This window comes from Quercus suber, unplaced genomic scaffold (assembly GCF_002906115.3).
Source record: "Quercus suber isolate HL8 unplaced genomic scaffold, Cork oak 2.0 scaffold_522, whole genome shotgun sequence".
NCBI classification, from domain to species: Eukaryota; Viridiplantae; Streptophyta; class Magnoliopsida; order Fagales; family Fagaceae; genus Quercus; species Quercus suber.
Window position 1 is genome coordinate 338,245 of NW_027069971.1, and position 19,756 is coordinate 358,000.

The following is a 19,756-nucleotide window of genomic DNA, read 5'->3' on the forward strand; positions in this document are numbered from 1 at the left end:
AAGACAAGGATAGTATCAAGCCCATGGTATTTGCAAGCCAGATAAGTTACATTACAAACAATTACTTGGAAGCCTAGACTTTTTTATGGAAGATAAATGAGCAAGGTAAGCTGTTTTTACTTTTTAGTTCTTTCAACAAGAATACTATCAAGCCCATGGTATTTGTAAGCCAAACAAGTTACATTATATTATAAACAATTATTTGGAAGCCTAGCCCCTTTTATGGAAGATAAATGAGCAAGGTAAGCTGTTTTTAGTTCTTTCAACAAGGATAATATCCAAGCCCATGGATAGAGTTTATTTTCGAACATTCTTAATATCATAATTTAAAACTGATAGGAAGAATATATATATATATACACACGCAATATAATTATACAAACTCAAGATAAGATCTTTTTAATTTTTCCAACGAGGATAATTAAAGATTTCTAATATCTATAAATTAGCGCCACTGACGGAATATAAATGAAGCAGTACAAAATTTTTAAAAACGTGCAGATAAACTTGAAATTTGAAATGTTTAAATTGGACATTAATTCTTCTTCCATCTTGTTGGATTCTTACTAGATATGATTATTTCACAATGCCAACTATCTTAATAATTTTTCTTGTTTAAATTCTATAGTAATGAACTTTATTGAGTTTCTTTCTGCCTTCCATTTCTGAAATTCCTATTAATTAACTCATTTTCTGTAACTTCTCCCCTGGAAACTTTGTGGAAGCAAGATTTACGTATAGATGTAGTAGTATTTGGAAAATGCAACTTGGAAGGAATGCAAATATGTTGGCTAATGAGACGGTATCTCATGCGCCTGGCGCATATGAAAGTTTTTTGTTGAGTAATACATTCTCGGTTCTATCTAAAGTTAGAATAAGAAAAGTAGATCATAAATAGAGTTTAACTAGCATTTTCACAAACATGGCCCTAGATGCTATGTTTTTTTGTCCTCTAAAGTCTTTTCCTTTAATTGATAGGTTGTCATAAATTTACAAAATATGTATGTTTCTACCTTTCAAGTATCTGGAGAGGAAGAGAACGAGAGAAGAGAATATTTTGTATTTCATTCTTTTTGAAATACACAGTACCTGAAGCAGAGCATTTCCTTTGCACCAACTGTGGTTTTTCACCCTTATCCTCCGGATTTTCCACGTAAATCATCCTGTCAATGCATGTTTTAACTCATTTTCTCACTATAGTGAAAATAAACGCTGTAAGTTAGCCATTGAGCCAACTATAATGGCCCAAATGTATGAATAGTGGGCATTGAATAACAACTATTACTAAAATCTCATCTCAAAACTAATTATTTGCGCCAATTCTACGCAATTTTGTTATTACATGCAATTTTGTTATTACACCCTAAAGGTAAGAGAGCGCCAATTTTACGCAATTGCATTATTACACCCTAAAGGTAAGAGAATATATCAAAAGAAAATAATTAGATACTTCTGGAGTACTACGACTTGATACTCTCTCATCTTACAACGAAGCATACTATAAATTTAATTAGTAAGATTTTTTAGTATATCATAAAAAGAAGTATCATACATGTCGTTATATTTTTGAAGTACCGAATAATTATTCTATATCGAATTGCTTGTGTACGAATTGTCGGTTATAACAAGTGCAGAGTAAGTATGGTGGGATAAGAGTAGTATCTTTAGCTGATTATACAGCCAATTTTTGCCATATATACTCAGTCAAGAGATTTCAAATACTCCAAAAACAGTACTAATGTTAATTTTGGACAGCTCTTTCTCTAAAAAATAATAATTAAATTAAAAAAAATAAAATTTTTGGACAGCTCTAATAGTTTAATCTCTACTTAGGAACCATATAAATCCACACCTCTCTCTCTAGACCTAGTGTAGTCTTACACATTATACATCACCAAATTACTCTCTCTCTCTCTCTCTCTTTCTCTCTCTTCTTTGTTCTCTCCTCATTAATAAGGTTCTTGTATTTCCTTCCTTCAAACACGATGAGAAAGAGCAAGGGCCGGCAAAAGATCGAGATGGTGAAGATGCCTAATGACAGCAATCTCCAAGTGACTTTCTCGAAACGCCGGTCTGGACTCTTTAAGAAGGCCAGCGAGCTTTGCACCCTATGTGGTGCTGAGATAGGCATCATTGTCTTCTCACCAGGTAAGAAGGTCTTCTCTTTTGGCCACCCCTGTGTGGAGACTATCATTGATCGGTTTCTCACCCGAAACCCTCCCCAAAACTCTGGCACGCTCCAGCTTATTGAAGCACACCGGAACGCCAGCGTTCGGGAGCACAATGTGCAGCTCACTCAGCTCACAAGCCAGCTGGAGGCTGAGAGGAAGCGTGGCGAGGCACTAAACCGCATGCGCAAAGCCGGCCAGGCTGAGCACTGGTGGGAGGCACCTATTGAAGGGCTAGGGTTGCAACAGCTTGAGCAGCTGAAGGGGTCTTTGGAGGAGCTGAAAAAGAACGTGGCTAAGCAGGCTGACAGGCTTTTGATCCAGAATTCAAATCCTCCGCAGTTTTTTGGAGCTGGAAATTCCAACCATGGGGTTATTCCCTTTGATACCACAATCCCTTATGACACAAAGAATGTTGGGTTCAGTGGCCATGCGATGCCCCACGCATATAATCATGGATATGGACGTGGGTTTTTCTGAGGTTTCTGGAGATATTAAAGAAAGAAGGAAACTGATTTAGCCTTAGTCTGTTTCAAGGCAATGTGTTTAGGGTGTTGTATGTTTAATTTAAAAGTATTTTTCATTTTGGAAAACTCTTAGGTACTTTTGAAATATAGAGAAATTGTGTTCATTCCTCTTACATTTGTAGTGGAATCTATCATGTATTTAATGAGTAGACTCTACTATAAATGTGAAAGAAGACAGCACCATTCTCTGTGATTCGGAGTACCAAAAAATTACTTTAGCATATTTATGTTCTTCATTTTGAGTGTTTAGTTGTTCACATATTCACACAGTAATAAAATATTATTAATTATAGTTTATAATATTTCGACTAATGAATGGTTTTGCTAATTCTACTTCGATTAGATTTTTCCTTTCTGTTTAGTTTGAATTTTAAAAACAAGGAGAACCTACAAGTAAGCCTCAGACTTTTCAAATGTGTTGTGAAAAGGCCATTCATAAATATAGAATTATTTTTTTTTATAGATAAAATCATTTAAAATTTAATTAATTGTAGAAACTAAATAAATATTATAAATTAGGGCATTGATTTATATCGTCCGTACACAAAATTTATATCACATTTTAAATGTGAATATCGAGAAAACAAAAACAAAAAATTATACATCTTGTGTAAAATTATGGGCATGCGAATTGAATCTACAAGAACAAATGTGAAACAATATTTGCTGTTTAAATTTATAAGTGCCTTTTTTTTTTTTTTTGGTTAGTTGAGATTGTAAACTCTAATAAAATTAACCTTTCAATATCTTGATCGGTTTCTAATTAGCACATTTGTTCTTTTATCTATCTATCTATCTATCTATATATATATATATATATATATTTTGCGAATAATTTGACCTATTGCTCTAAAGTAAGTTGTTATAATCTATTGAGGTGAAGTACCTACGATTGGGCACAATTGGCAGTTTTCCAATGATCATGAGAGTAGTGGCAGGGAAAATGGTAGAAAGGATCTGATTATGTCCATTGAAATCGATCGATAAAAGGCTACTGGGAAGGGTAACAAGCTGGGAACCATATAGAAGATTGGTTAATCTGAAGTAAAAAGAATAACCTTAATGACAAACTCATTAGGGCTCGTTTGGTAAGAAATTTCTAGTAATATTGTTTAAATATTGTTGACATACTTATGGGTGAAAAAGTATTGTAGAAATACGTGTACTGTTATTTAAACAACAGTACTAAATAGGTCCTAGATATTTGACTCTTTCATATGATACTTAAAATGGCAATGGTGCCCTGGATCCGGGCATATACTTTCATGGTGAAACCATTTGGATTTGGAACTTGCTTGTAATGAAACTAATGAAATCCTATATACAAGAATAGCATGAGCTTATGTTCGATCATGGTGATCAATTACTGAGTAAGCTCAAGTTATGACTGAAGGGAGTGCCTGCGACTTCCCTTCCTTGTCCAGGCCTCTTATACATTATTTGCTTGGTGGATATGCTATAGTAACGTTTAGATAGGGGAGCAATGACTGATTATCCCTCCTCTTAACCTTTTCTCATTTAGGAAAAAAATCCATAATGTGAGTAGTAATTGAAGCTCTACTCGGTAAGCATATCGCACATTATTCATACATCAGGATTTAGGTTAGTCATGGAAGGCAACCCCTTTAATGCAGCCCTAATCCTTGATAGGGCTAAATCCATATAATGTTGGAATTAATGATTCCCTTCCAAAGAAATGGATCTAGGGAAATAATTTGAGAAACACTATTTAGACCTTGAATGAAATCGGCTAACTATTAATTTTAATAATTATTCAATTATTAAGTCCAGGTAATTAGTTGATCAATTTCAAAATAAATATAAATCATGGATATACAAGCATTAAAAAAAAATTAACAAGCGAACAACTCACACCTATAGCGATGAGGGTTACTCTGGTTTACTACCTAACTTATCAAATCCATTATGAAGAATTTTGCAATAAAAAAACTACACTTACTAGACTTCCCGTACAAGTGATGAGACATTGTATCTGCTTGCAACTGCAGACTCCTTCTGCCTTGAGTCTTCACAGTTTTTTGATGTCACAAGTCAATCACTCAATTGGTAAACTAAACCTTTGGTTACTTCAAGGCTTCTTGAAGATTTATAATGATCCTTGTGGTTTTAAAGAGAATTCCAACAACACATGTAGTGATCTTGTGTTTGGTAGTGTAAATCCTCTCAAGAATAGACAATTGGAGAGGTAGGAAGAACTACAAGAGGCATGTAAAGGTGTTTTCAAGGTTTATACTTGCTGTATTTTTTCTCTATGATATTAGGGTTTTATTTTCATTCTTATAAGATGGGATCCATCTCTAGAGGAATTTTTTAATAATAAAATTAACGGATTAAGTCTTGGCAACTTGGGTTCAGTAGGAGTAAGAGGAATCAACAGAGTTAGGAGTTGATGTGGTGTTTTCAAGAAATATAGGAACAACATCCAGCATAGCTTTAGGCGTTACAAGATAGCTTATGCTTATCACAGTATTGGAATATCATATCTGCATCCTCTATATAAGAAGTAAATGCCTAATCAGTCATAGTTCTTAGGGTTGTAGTCTCATACAATAAGTCATACGTATAATAGAATTCATTTAGAATATTGAACCAAAAAGGTACCCTATTGATCATGTTCATTATTCATATAATACACAGATAAGTTTGATATGAATCTTTTCATATCATATGAATCTGGACAATACATAAACATGTGGTTTAAATTTAAATTGAGTTTTTCCTTAAATTTTTTTTTTTTTTAAATTTTTTTACAATTTATGTTTTGACTTGAATCCAACAAGTTGCTATGCTTTTTTCAATACAAAATAATTGGGTTATTTACTTGAGCTTAAAAAAATGACATATCCATGTAGTGGCAGCTCCACTTGTATGTGAGGGTGGTCACAAGATCACCATCGTTTGCCAATTTTTATTTTCTTATTTCTTAGAAAAAAAATTATATAAATAATTAGTTTAAACTAATCTGTTCTGTGACCACTCTAACTTAAAAAATGTATTTATTTACTTACAAAAAAGATATTATATACTAAATTAACTTATTTTGACCACCGAATAAAAATGTTAAACACTATGACCCAAGAATTACAAGAATTTGAATTTAACAAAAATAAGAGTAATGCTATATCCATAATATTTTCACAATATATCTTATGTGGTAAGCTATTGCTAATTCTAATTTGGGCTCAATATTGACATGTTTTACCCATCAATAACAACTTGTTGTATAAGATTTGTTATGAATTTGTCGTAATCACTTTATTGTTCTCATATCAGCATTTTCAATTTCCACTTTATCTTTTATTAGTAATTTTTTCCCTCTTTGCTAGTACAAAAATTTTTAATATTTCATATGTACTTGCATGCTTTTTTTTTTTTTTTCTTTTTTGTGATGTTAATATATTCAAGTTGTTTCTTTTATAGATTTTGTATAATTTAATTTTTTTAGTGACCACCCTAAAAATAATTTCTAGAACTGCCATATCCATGATTTTTTTACTCTCTCTCTCTCTCTCTCTTCAAAATTTGAATATCACACTTGACACTTCACTTTTAAGTTTGCAATTTTCTTTTATGTACTGTAAATAAAGATTAAATGACAATGTATTATCACTTTTAAATTTAATTAATTTACTGTTGATGTTATAAATATATTAATTTGATTTATTTAGTTAGTTTGGTTGAATACTGTAAGGACTTGATTTGGATTTCTAGCCCAAGGTATGAATAGACTTAGGCCCAAAAAGCTCAAAACAATGAATTTGTAGAGAATAGGTTAGTAAAATTAGGCTTTAGTTAATCAAACAACAAGTTAGGTAGGCTTGATGACAAAAGAGTGAAAATAAACAAGTTAAAACTGAAGAAAAATGTCATCGGCAATGTCCGAGGAGACTGGTTCTTATATAATGTTCTTAAGTATGGCTACAAGTCTAATTCAGTGTTTCTTTCTTGATTTTCCAATTCCCTTCCCTCAAGGGGTCTCTTGCATTATATATCTTCCTCTTCAAGATCTTGGCCCTCCATTTGTTAATCATCCAAGTCACTACTTGAGTGCTTGTTCCATCGGACACCCTCTCTAACTCTTTGTGAGTTGGGATAGCCAAGGCAGCACTGTTCAAGGATCTTCTCCACATAAATGCGGCCAGAAAGTTAGCTGTAAAACATTTAATGTGGTAGCAATAGCTTTTCCTTAGATATTTCTGAGCTTCCATCCATCTTGTGCGTTCACAATATGCGTCCCTATCAGCATAACTCCCAGGAATGTCACCTTGAATGATAGGGCATGTATTTGATATGTACTTTGCTCATCCGAGGAGGTGAGCCTCCTCGGACTACCTTTCCCATTCTCTCTGTTTGCATCTCACTCATGGGACTCTGAACTTGATATTCTCACTACTATTTATTAGTCTTCGGACCAGTTAACCTCCTCGGACAAAACCCAAGGCCCAATATACAATTTTGGGCCCTTGTTTCTACAAATACTATTACATACTTAATTGAATATATATATATATATATATTATACTAGCCTCTTTCTATTTTTTTGGACTTTGTTAATAATTTGCATCTATTATAATTGTAGTAAACAAAATTTAAAGCCAATTATAAAATGCCACATCAAAATTTAGTGACAAATTCTAGATTAATACGTCATTAAATTAACTAAATCAAATAATGACACGTGTCATTCAAATTGGTGTTACATTGGCATATTGAAATTTGACATGCGTCATTGGTCCCACAAGATAAATAAATTTCCTATTTAATATTGATGGATAATTATCTTTATTAAAATATATAGATAAAATAGAGATAATCATTTATCTTTGTTGATTATTATCTTTATCAAAATATGATCTTTATCAAAATAAATAAATAAAGATAATTATCTCTAAACAAAATTTGAGCCAATCAAAGTCTACTGCATCTCTTCAAGCATATCAATTCAAAGTGGAGTTTATCCTCTGAAACCACTATAAATAGAAAAACGTCTCCTCTCATTTTCAACACCAAGTTTTCAAGAAGCTCAAGTTTTGGAGAAATTCTGTCTCAAGAATGAAGAACTTAAAGAACATTCAAAAGACTTGAAGAACTTGAAGAACAACAAACCTCTAGTAAGCTCAAAACTAGAGATTTGTTGTGAAGACCGGTAGATCCATCTTCCAACCAAAGTCGAGAAATTTTTTTGTTCAAGTCAAGACCACAAAGAAGATAGAACAAGAGGAGCACTTTTTGTAAAAGAATTGAAACAGAGTTTGTACTCACTACTTGATTAATACAAAAATATATTTATGACATCTTTTTCAATTTGTTTGATTTTCAAACTTAGTGAAAATTTTGTGTTTACAATAATTTAGAAATATATTTTTTTTTTCAAACAAAAAAAATGATAAATTTTAGAGATAAGCAATAATTGTAATTTCTCTTTTGAACGTGAAAGAAAAAAAATCCTAAATTTTAGGAATTCTCTTTTTGAATTCAAAATAAAATTTGTTATTTGACATTTATGACTCTATTTCTAAATGAAGCTATCTTTCATTAATGAGGGTATTTTTGAATCACATAAAAGTCATGTTGAAAGAGGATAATCCTGTTATATATACTAGCTTGTAACACCATACATATGTATAGATACACTTAAAGATATATAATAAGATTTATAATATAATTCATATGTATATTGTGGGGTTCGAGAATCCAACAATCCCAACCCACTTCATATTAAGCCCAAGGCCCACGCCGAGGACGAAGAATCGCCCGAGAATGAATGTAGAAAGCTCAAGTGGCCAAGGGATATCGGCGAGGATGATCTTGTTCTCGGACATCTGAGACCACAGAAAGGAAGGGCAGCACGCCACCAAAGGCGGCCTCCTTAAGCACTCCAGGAAAAAGACAAATATGAGGGGCCATCCGTGGAAGCATGGTGGAGGAGCAATTTAAGGAGGAATTGTCACCTCCACATTAAATGCACACAACTAATGTTCTGGCAGCATTAATAGAGAAATAACCCCTGAACAATGCTGTCTTGGTTGCTGCAACTCATAGGAGGGTTGGTAAGATGGCTGATGGGACGGGTAGTCAGAGAGAGGCATGGATGATCAACAAGTGGAAGAAAGAGATCGTTGGAGGAAGACTATACAATGGGAAAAAAACTGATCAAAAAAGGGGACTCATGTAACTATGCTCATTCGATAACTACTACCAAGCTCCTCGGATTGAGCCAAGGACAGACTAACTAAGATAATCTCAGTTCGTCTACGTTCGATGGTGGTGAATATCATATTGGGTGTTGTCCACGCACTAAGGCCTAGTTCTTAAACCCATTCTCTACAAATTCATTATATTGGGCTAGTTGGATCTGAGTCCACTCGTCTAGTAGAAGGAGCACTCCAATGATGGTAGGATTAACGTGCTTGCGACATTCTTTAATGATTGCGCAACCAGCGGTACGGAACACATGGTTATGATCCTAGTTATTCCTACGTTGTTAGCCTATTTAAAGTTAGCAGATGAGTGCTACCGTCGATTTCGTTAAAGCAGAGAAGACAATTTTTTGTTACCGTCAACAACACTAATTCCAAGCCCCATTGGAGGGAAAAACAACAACACGCTCATTCGTGAAAAAATTATTGCAAAGAAATGAAAGATTCAGAAAGTAAAGCAAGTAAAAAGTGCAGCCTTTTCATTAAATAAAGGAAAAGTACATCATACACCAAATGGCTTAGGCAGGCTTGTTCTAGAGCTAACCGTAAAAACAGAGGCTGAGGCAGGCTAATTTTAAGGCTATCAACAGCAATTGAGCCAGTATGGATGGTACCCGCAATGAGAAAGGAGAAGAAGCGGAAGCGCCTGATGGCCCCTTGATTCTCTTCCAGTTTCATGATAATTAAGCATTGGAGGCGGCAACACCTAGGCATTAACTGTTCCGCAATCTTACAAACCTCCATCGAATGTCCTACCATCAAGGTTAGATCCGCACTTTGTCGCACTGAAAGTTTGATGCGATTCACACTCGCTTCGGCTCTCGGTTGAAGAAAGAGGGTTTTCTTCCTTGCTCGGTTGAAAGGTAGGAACATCTTTGGCTTCTGCTTCCTTTGCCCCAACGGTGTTGTCCAGGATTTGGGCAGCGTTCTTGGGTCTTGAAAGGGGCTTAGCTTCCTTACCCTTGCCCTCATCCAGGGCCACCACATTTCCCTAGGCCTTGATCACAATCTTGGTGAAGTCCTTAGGAATATCTAGAGGGCTGAGAACTTAAAGTTCCTGTTGAACTCAAGGATTTACAAAATGTGAGAGAACGATCCCCCTAAAGCGCCTTATATAGAAGGTGAAGGCTGGTGGAAATTAATCCGCACGGAATTCAAAGGGAGAGTTATAAGCGATATTAACCCTGGCCAATTTCCAAAGGGGCCATCAATTGCTGGACTTGCGTTAATCCCCAAAGATATTAATGAGGGCGTGCCTCGCGTACCAAAACGTCAGGTACGCAACTCGAATAGCCAAGAGACGCCTCGTAATCTAAAGTGGCAAAAAATTGGCGCAATGGGGCTACTGTCGCACGTGAGGGTGGAAGGCCAAGCTGCCCTTGTCCAGGTCAATGTTAAGCTAAGGACCCAGTCTGCAAAAGAACCCCTCCTCAGCAAGGCAAGGCCAAGGCCGTTATCCCTTCAAGAGCCAACTTTCCAACGTTGAGGACAAGTCCCTTTGCGCTAAGCAGTAACAATTAAGTACTAGACAGAACTAAGGTCATGCATGGTCCTCAGACTCAAACCTATGGGGAAACTAGTTACTTCGCAAAATTAAGTACTAGACAGAACCAAGGTCTTACATGATCCTCAGACTCAAACCTATGGGGAAACTAGTTACTTCGCAAAATTAAGTACTAGACAGAATCAAAGTCTTGCATGGTTCTTGGACTCAAACCTATAGGGAAATTAGTTACTTCGAAAAATTAAGTACTAGACAGAACCAAGTTCTTGCATGGTCCTCGGATTCAAACCTATGAGGAAACTAGTTACTTTGCAAAATTGAGTAGTAGACAGAACCAAGATTTTGCATGGTCCTCGGACTCAAACCTATAGGGAAACTAGTTACTTCGTAAAATTAAGTACTAGACAGAACCAAGGTCTTGCATGGTCCTCGGACTCAAACCTATGGGGAAACAAGTTACTTCACAAAATTAAGTACTAGATAGAACTAAAGTCTTGCATGGTTCTCAGAATCAAACCTATGGGGAAACTAGTTACTTCATAAAATTAAGTATTAGACAAAACCAACGTCTTGCATGGTCTTCAGACTCAAACCTATGGGGAAACTAGTTACTTCACAAAATTGAGTACTAGACAGAACCAAGGTCTTGCATGGTCTTCGAACTCAAACCTATGGGGAAACTAGCTACTTCTAACAAAACGGAGTGTCAGCATTCACCTAAGTTGCGAGCACGGCCAAAGGGGAGTCTAGTGCCTCGGATTACTTGCCCCAGCCTACTTCGATAAAGATGCAAAATGAAAGCAAGCCCATGAGCATCACTTAATGCACTTTAAGTGCAAAAACGCTCTCTTAGGCTCGGCAAGTTTATGAAAAACGTATGTTTGTATAAAGCATACGATGTGAGCCAGAGTCCTTTGTGGCTCATCCAAAGGGGAAACAGGTTGCATTGTTGAGACTGTTCAGTTTTCGGTTAAAACCTGAGGTAAAATTTACATCGCGGGTCCATCGTTTTCAATTATCCAAGCACTACTGGCTTACCACTAGGATCAACCGAGTACTAAGCAAAGCATTAAAGCAAAATAAATAAAGGGAAGCATCATTCGAAGAAATAAACACAAATGATTGGATATATTACACAAAAAAAAAAAAAGTTTTATTACAAAATCACCAAGATAAAAAACACGAAATGAAAAGAAAAGGAGACCATAATAGACCTAGTCGACAAGATAAGATAGCCTGTCGAGATGGCCTATTTCTTCAACTTGTTAGATAGCTTGTCCTTGGGAGTCTTTCGAGAAGTTTCATCTGATGCCTCAGGATCCTGGCTCGGAGGGGTAGCTTCAGAGGACTCTTTCTTGGTAGGAGGAGCTTGAGAGTCAGCAGGTGTGGCTTGGGAGTTAGCAGGAGGCTTCACCACATCCTGGGGTGCTTCTGGGTTACTGATTTCTTCTTTCTCCAACGTCCCTTGGTGCTCAGTCTCCTCAACAGGCTTATCAGTTGAAATTGGATCGTTGTCTGCACTGGCCTGGCCTTCGTCTGTCGCTTTAGAGGCGGTGCCAGCTTCGGAGTTAGCAGGGGCAGCCTTATGAATGGCGGGGGGATAATACACCCCCTTGGCCCTCCTAAACTCAGACGAGGCCTCAACCCCAACTTGGTTGAGGGCCTCATTCCAAGTCTGGGAGCAGTAGCGTCTGTATACCTTGGGTACTTGAGCCTTAAGACTAGTCTCAATCTTAGCCACTCCCTCAACAAAGGCTTCTTCCTCCGCTTGCTCCTTAGAGCTTTCAGCCTTTGTCTTCGCAAACTTAGCCTCTACTTTAGCCCTCAAAGCCTCGTCCCTGGCATACTCGGCGACACCTCTAACTCCCTCTGCCTCAGCCAGTTTCTTCTTCAGGTCGGCGATATGCTCATTGGAAATCTACAGCTGACCCTTAACTTCCAGCAGACGCCCTGTCTGGTCCTCTGCCTGTTTTTTAGCACCAGCTAGGACGAATACCGCGCTATCTCTGGCCCTCGTCATCTCCTTCAGGTCCTCCCTTACCTTCTTGAGGTTAGCCTCAAATTTCTTAAGAGTATTTGCAGCATCCAAGTACTTGTCGCACTCCTGATCCAAGGCCCTACTTTAGTTATTGGCCTCCTCTTCCAACTTAAAAGTGGCCTGGACAGTCTACTAATCAAATCAAGCACACAGTAAGTTGGGAACTAAGGAATAAAACTCAACAAAGGCACAAGTATCAGAGGTCTTACCATACCTAGGTGCCTCTTGAGGTTAAGCACAACTTCCTGTCTCCTCAAGCCCTCTAGCTCGGCCATGTCAGAGGGGAGAAGCAGGGACCTTTCTAGAGCATCAGCCACGTAAGCGCCCTCGCCCCTTCGGAAGTCCCTGAGAGAGGTGTCATCCATCAAAGGCTTCCTATGAAGCATGGTGGCAGGCAACCAAGCCTGGGGCTCGGACTACTGGGTGACCTCCTTTCCCTTGCCTTGATACCTGATCCTCAATTACTTGGAAGGTCAGCGAGCTTCATCTTCCTCTTGGGAGGAACGAGATCTCCCCCTATCCACTGGGTTTTTGCCCTTGGAGGGCCTCTTCCTCTTCAAATCGGTAGACTCGAGCCGAGGATCCGAGGTCAGCTGAGTAGAGGACGACCTAGTCTGGGCAGGCAAAGATTTAGGTGGGGGAGGAGGAAGCTTGGGTGGAGGAGGAGGAAGCTTGGATTGTTGCTTCTCTAGCGCATCCTCCCCCGGATGGCCCTCGATCAAGTCGAACAAGCTAGTTTGAGGTTGTCTCTTGAAACCCATTTTAGCTTGAGTACCAATCCCTGATGATAGAAGGTCTGCTTCAGATAAATGGGGATCACCTAAGTCACCAGAAGGATCCTCAGATAGATGGACTTGGTCAAATGCACCAAATTCGTCCTCGGATGGACCAAAATTAGTAACTTCTTCTTCTTTTTCCAAACTTCCTCCCTCAGCCCCCACAACTTGGTGGGATAAGGAAGAGCCTGCCAACAGGACGCCCTCCGGGACGGAAGATCCTTCGGAGAGCAAGAATCCATGCTTCACCACGGTGATCCTACGAAGCCTAGGATCCTTAGCTTTGATCACGTATTTGGGAGCCGATTGGTTTATATCCGAGGATCTTGTGAGCAGCAATAACTTGGTCGTCAGCCTTATTCACAAAGACCTCTGCCCTAAGTACAGTTCCTAAGTCTTCCTTGTTGACCAAACGAAAGTGCCGTTCAAAGGCATGTGGATTTGCAAAAGAAAAAGCTTGTTCTTATTAGCAACCAAACAACACAAACTGTGAAAACATAGCAAATTAGCCATCCCATACTCTGAATACCCCACTTGGCTCCCCCTCTTCTGTTAAGCAATGAAGGCCATCGTGCCATTCCCCGAACACAATGAGAAAATCCTTATTCAACCCCTTGCTAGACTCAAGGAGACACTGGATGAGTCTAACTCTATCATCCTTCGTCTTCATGTAGCAGGACTTACCCGTTAGGTGCTGGAGGTTGTAGCACCAATTCAAGTCGTGATGGGTTAACCTCAACCTCATCTTCTCGTTCAAGGTATCCACGCAACCCAAGATCCTAAACATGTTAGTGGCGCACTGGGTAGGGGCTAATCGGAAGTGCCTAAGGTAGCCCCTCATTACTAGCCCCATAGGGATCCTCATATCGCTTTCAAGGAAGGTGATTATGGAAATCACTACCTCACCAACCTCCTTCCTGATATACCAATCCCCCTTTTCACAATACCTTAGATCCACATTACTGGGTATCCTATGGTTGGCGATGAATTCCTCCATTGCCTCCTCAGACTCAACCAACTTCTTAAACCTACCCATCCTAAAGAACGGCTAAAAGACTAAGGGAAGAGTGAAAGAAAGAGAGGAATAAAGAGAGAAGAAAATCAAAAAGGGAAAAGCACGAGATAGAGTAAGAAGAAAACTTACAGAAATGAGGAAAGGCACTTAGGACAGGTTTTTTAGGCTGCGAAGAGACGTGAGTTGGGTTGGAGACTTGACCGGATTCGGGGTATGTGCATAAGAACTCTTGAATGCAAAAGTGAACAGGCAAATCGGTTCAAATGGGTATTTACACCCTCAATCAAAAATAATTGTGTGCGGTTTCCCGCCCATAAAGGCAAAAAGAAATCCCCATCATTAGATTACCATCACACCGCCAAACTAGGGAGTATAGAGCCGCCAAAATTTAATATAGGTGCATGCCACATATCGAAGCGCTAGAAATGTGCATTAGACAGGTGAAAAGACTCTAAGTGCTGACGTAGGACCAGACTAGACAAGCCACGGCATAGGCCTGAGGACATCAAAATCCTCCTCCCCGTCTTAGGATCTTGACAGCAGGATTTTGAGGGGCTATTGTGGGGTCCAAGAATCCAACGATCCCAGCCCACTTCATATTAAGCCCAAGGCCCACGCCAAGGACGAAGAATCCCCTGGGAATGAGCGTAGAAAGCCCAAGTGGCCAAGGGATATCGCTGAGGATGATCTTGTTCTCGGACATCCGAGACCATAGAAAGGAAGGTAGCATGCCACCAAAGGCGGCATCCCAAATTTAATTTGACAAATTGAATATATAACATGATAAAATATCTAACTGAACCAATGTTAATTTCATATGGAGAGTCAAATATGCATAAAATTTAACAAAATAAATCATTAATTTTTTTTTAAAAGGAGGTTTACTTTATGATGAGTATAATGTAATGCATGGTAAAATAATATTTTAATCTAATTTTCAATTTTGGTTTTGGTTTTGGTGTTATAAGATAAATAAAAATTGTTTGGTGTACTGTAGGGCTATGTAAGAGATTTTGTGGTTAATGTTGACAATCTAACGTGTAAAATATTCGTTTATAAAAATTAAAGTTTCAAGTTGTTAGGAAAAATTAATCATCCTTGATGCTTTTACACATGTATATATCTGTTTTTCCAATGATTAGGGGTTTAAATTGGGTTGAGTTTCTATTAGTTTAACATTTTGGAGACCTTCTTTTAGAAGAAATTATTTTAGATAAAGTTTCAACCTATAACATCTTCTCTTAATTAATGCTCTTTCTTATCAGATGCAGACGTTAATTGATTTTTTTTGTGTAAAAGAGGATCAAGTCCTAAATTTTTTATTCAATGATAAGAAACTTTATTATTTGAGTTAATTGAAACCCACAATATTTTGAAGGCCTAATTAGAGGTAGGAAATATAGTGTATAACCATTATTTATTTATTTATTATTATTAAAAAGACTATCATAAAACTTGGGCCTTTATATGAAATAGGGAGTGAGACCTTTTTATAAAAGGGATGAAGGGTTTTTTAATAGGGGCCGTAGGCCTAGCCTTGGAATGGATCTTTTGCAAGACTAATCTGAAATGGGGCTGTATATTCTCTTACGGTCGGTTAAATACAGTTCTAAAATCCATTCCTTTTTGGTTGGAATCAAGACCTTTTGATTGTCGGATTCAATTGGTAGTTTTGAGCTCCAACAATGGCGTGGCAAGTTGGGTTGATGACAAGGCTACTCATGGGACTAAAAACTTGAAATAAGGTTAGAGAAAATATGTGGACACAAATTTTTATTTTTTTTTCCCAATTATGATCTAGTTGATTGTGTGTGGTGGAAAAAAAATTGGTAATTCCATGTGAATGTAAAAGAAAACCACTTACAGAATCACAATCAATTGCATCAAAATTGTGACAAAAATTGTGATCTTAGAACAATTAATGGGGTTATATGCTTATCTCTAATCTTAGTCCAAAACCAATCAAGTCTGATTAGTCGGTAATCATTTTGATTCATCAAACAAAAGAAATTAAGAAGGAAAAAAATCACTTCTTATTTTCAAATAATATTTTTGGTGAAAATACAATTTACATCTTTAAACTTGATGAATTTTCCTTTAATCCCTTAAGTTTTGACATTTTAGTTCATTAATCTTGATAACGCTGTCATTCTAATCCTTCTATCCATTACCTTTTTAAAAGCGCAAATATAATTCTTAAAAGTTAAAATAACTATCTTTTAAATTTTAAACATAAAAAAATAATTTTTATTAATTTATTTAAACCATTAAATTATTTATTAATCATTTAAAAATATAAAAAGACAAATCAATTCACACTCATGTGAAAATGGGAAAGTCTGTAGTATTGTTTTAAACTTAAGGCATACATGTCGTTGGAGTTAAGGTTCATTGGCTGAGCATTTTATAGTCTATATAGCTTATTTAGCTTCTGTAAAAAATTTTAAAGTTTTACTATTTCTAGATACAATTAAGTTTTCTTAGCTTATTTTTAAGCCTAGCTTATAAACTAATAAAAATAAATTCTCCCAAACGAGCACTTCTAAATTGTATCTGTAAGGTCGCAATTTGGGTCCCTAGCCTAAGTGATGGATGAACTTAGGCTCAAAAAGTCCAATACATTGAATTTGTGGAGAGTGGGTTGAAAAACTGGACTTTAATGAGTTGGACAACAAGTAAAGTAGATTCAGATGACAAGAAAAGGAAGATAGACTGATTTAAACTAAAGGAAATCGTCCTCGGCACAGTCTGAGGAGATTAGTTCATATATATTTCTCTCAAGTTTAATTACAAATTCAGTTCTTGATTGCTACAGTGTTTTTCTCTTCGTTTCTCCTTCCCTTCCTCTCAAAGTCTCTCTATTTTATACTATCTTCCCCTTTCATCTCCACCTTTCACGTGCATATCAGATTGTAGGTATTAATCCTTATCCCATTAGCACCTTCTTAAAGTCTTTAGGTAGTAGCTGTAAGGCTGAAAGTTACTGTTCAGGTATCACTTTCTCATCAATGCAGCTAGAGAGTTAGCTAAGAGTATTTAATGTGGTGGTAGCAGCTTTTCCTTTAGATATTTCATGATTTTCCTTTGTCTTGTTCTTTCTAGATACTTATCCTCATTCATGGAATTATCCAGAACATTACTCTTGATGGCAAACCACATCCTCTGACCTAAGCTTTGCTCAACCGAGGAGGGATTCTTCCTTGAACTACTCTTCTGGATGACCATAACTAGATTTCACTTCTTCACTTATTAACACAGATTCTTATGAAAGTGTTTACCCTTCCTCGGATTGTTTAACATCTTCGGATTGGGCCTTTGGCCAAATATATATACATAAATATGGGCTCCTAGGCCTATCACCCCTACAGTATCATTAGTGATAGTTGCAACAAATTGACAGCTTGTTTATCCTTCCATGTTGTGTATTGTTCTAGCATCTTAAATAAATTACAATCATTTTATTATAAACTAGGACAATGAACAAACCAAGTCATGTTGAGTAATAAAAGTTTAAGATTATTCATATAGTTTTATTTTGAACACATGTTGAGCTCATAATCATCAACAAACAAAATTACATCTTCAAGCTTGATTAGTTTATCATCGAATAAATTTGAGATTATGCATGAGCAACTTGACTTAATTTTTTAACCCCATCACAAATCTATGTTAATAATTAATAACTAAATTATAACTATAATTATATTATTTGAATTTATTAGATAGAATAATTTTTTTATATTATATATAAAATTAAATTCACCCACTTTGTATTGTTAAAATTTATTTATAATTTTTATTTATTTTAAATGGACTATTTATATTATTAATAAGTTATACAAAATAATTTAATAACTTATGAACTTCTGTGATAACATACATAGTCCAATATCAATTCCATATTAATATATTTTTATATGTGTAAACATATAAATACATATATTATATATATACCTAAATCAAATCTTATACTTATGAGTTTGTTAACGAACACATTATTATGTTTAAACTTGACTCATTTAAATGTCAAGTCTAAAATTAGTGTGGGCTTGACTCTTTTGTTAAATAAACAAGTTTTTTTCTTTTTAACTATTCCCAAATTGTTTATGATCAACTTGGTTCAATTATAGCCCTAAAGAATATGCACTTGCATATCTACTTTTTAATATCCACTAACTAGTTGCCAACCTGAAAATAGAAAACATGGGAAATTACATACAAAAAGGAATAAAGAATCAATACTAGAAAAATTAGCATTGTGGACAGTTTTGAGGTAAATTTTGACATGAAGCAACTATATCCTCTACAATTTATCCAAATATATTTCCTGAAATGCACAATTTTCGCCATTAATGAGGCAGGTATGATATGGATAAAGCTCGTTGGTGTATCCATATAACCTGTATAGTATTTGACAGTTCATGTCTCCTTTGTCCTTGTCAGTAGTTTTATTTTATAATCCAATGGACATTTTGCTTTATTGTAACTCAAATAGAACTGGCCGTTGTCGACCAGAAATTATTCTGTATATCCGGCACCTCTCTTTCTCACATAAATTTGAGTTTTATATATGCGGTTAGACGAGAGAAATGTATAATACGTTAGATGCACTGAATAATTTTACATTATTAACATTATTTGTTCTTCAAGCCAAAGAAACAATTGGGTTTATTTTCTTTCTCACTGTTTTGGTAAAATATAATATCATTGTGTTATATGAGGAATATGTTTAAAGACTCTAGTTAATGTACTGTCTAAAAAAAAAAAAAAAGACTCTAGTTAATGTGCTGCTCCCTAATCTAAAAGGAAGTTAAGTTCAATATTTGATTCTCATTAAGCAAATTCTCACTACGTCAACTTCTTCTTACTACATCGCCATTTACAATTAATGATCTAAATCTCACATCTACCTTATAAAAAAAAAAATTACATCAACGAAAATTGATTCAATACGCAGGGACAATTACAACTTATCTCTCTAATAGTTTTTGGTGCTACCTACAACACATAAAACACAATTCTTCACTCACAATAATCATGTTATATCTTCCTTCAGATAAAAAATAAAATAAAATCTTGCTATATAGATAACGTTGAAATCCAGAGAAGAGTTTAATAAATTCTTACTAAATAATAACAATAAACAGTCAATTATGATTAGTAATATATCTATCAGATTCAGACACCTATGAAAGAGGTTGTCATCCACTTCCAAAGTCATCAAATAATTTCTTTTATTATGCCAACCAATTGATAATTAGTTTCATTGTAAATTTGTAATCATCCATTAAGTGAATAAGATTTTATAACCTTCAAATCTTGAATTAATCATATTAACTAATTCAGAATTAAGCTGCCAAAGGACAATAGACTTGCCAAAATAGATTAAAAAAGCCATATAAATACCCCATATATGGTTCTCCTGAAGCCATCACGAGTCTAAACTAAGAAAAACAAAGTTTTGCTATTGATATTGCTATCTCTTTTGAGTCTTCTCTGACATAGCT

General features: G+C 36.0%; 1 protein-coding gene across 1 annotated transcript; it reads left to right on the forward strand.

Moving 5' to 3' along the window:
* Window positions 1-1,985: 1,985 nt before the first annotated feature.
* On the forward strand, window positions 1,986-2,648 carry LOC112040131 (agamous-like MADS-box protein AGL62). Its single transcript, XM_024073032.1, has one exon. It carries the CDS (start codon window positions 1,986-1,988, stop codon window positions 2,646-2,648), a length of 663 nt encoding a protein of 220 aa, XP_023928800.1.
* The last annotated feature ends 17,108 nt before the right edge of the window (window positions 2,649-19,756 follow it).

Coding starts and splice junctions, on each gene's coding strand:
- LOC112040131 (XM_024073032.1), top strand. CDS start 1,986: ATGAGAAAGAGCAAGGGCCGGCAAAAGATCGAGATGGTGAAGATGCCT.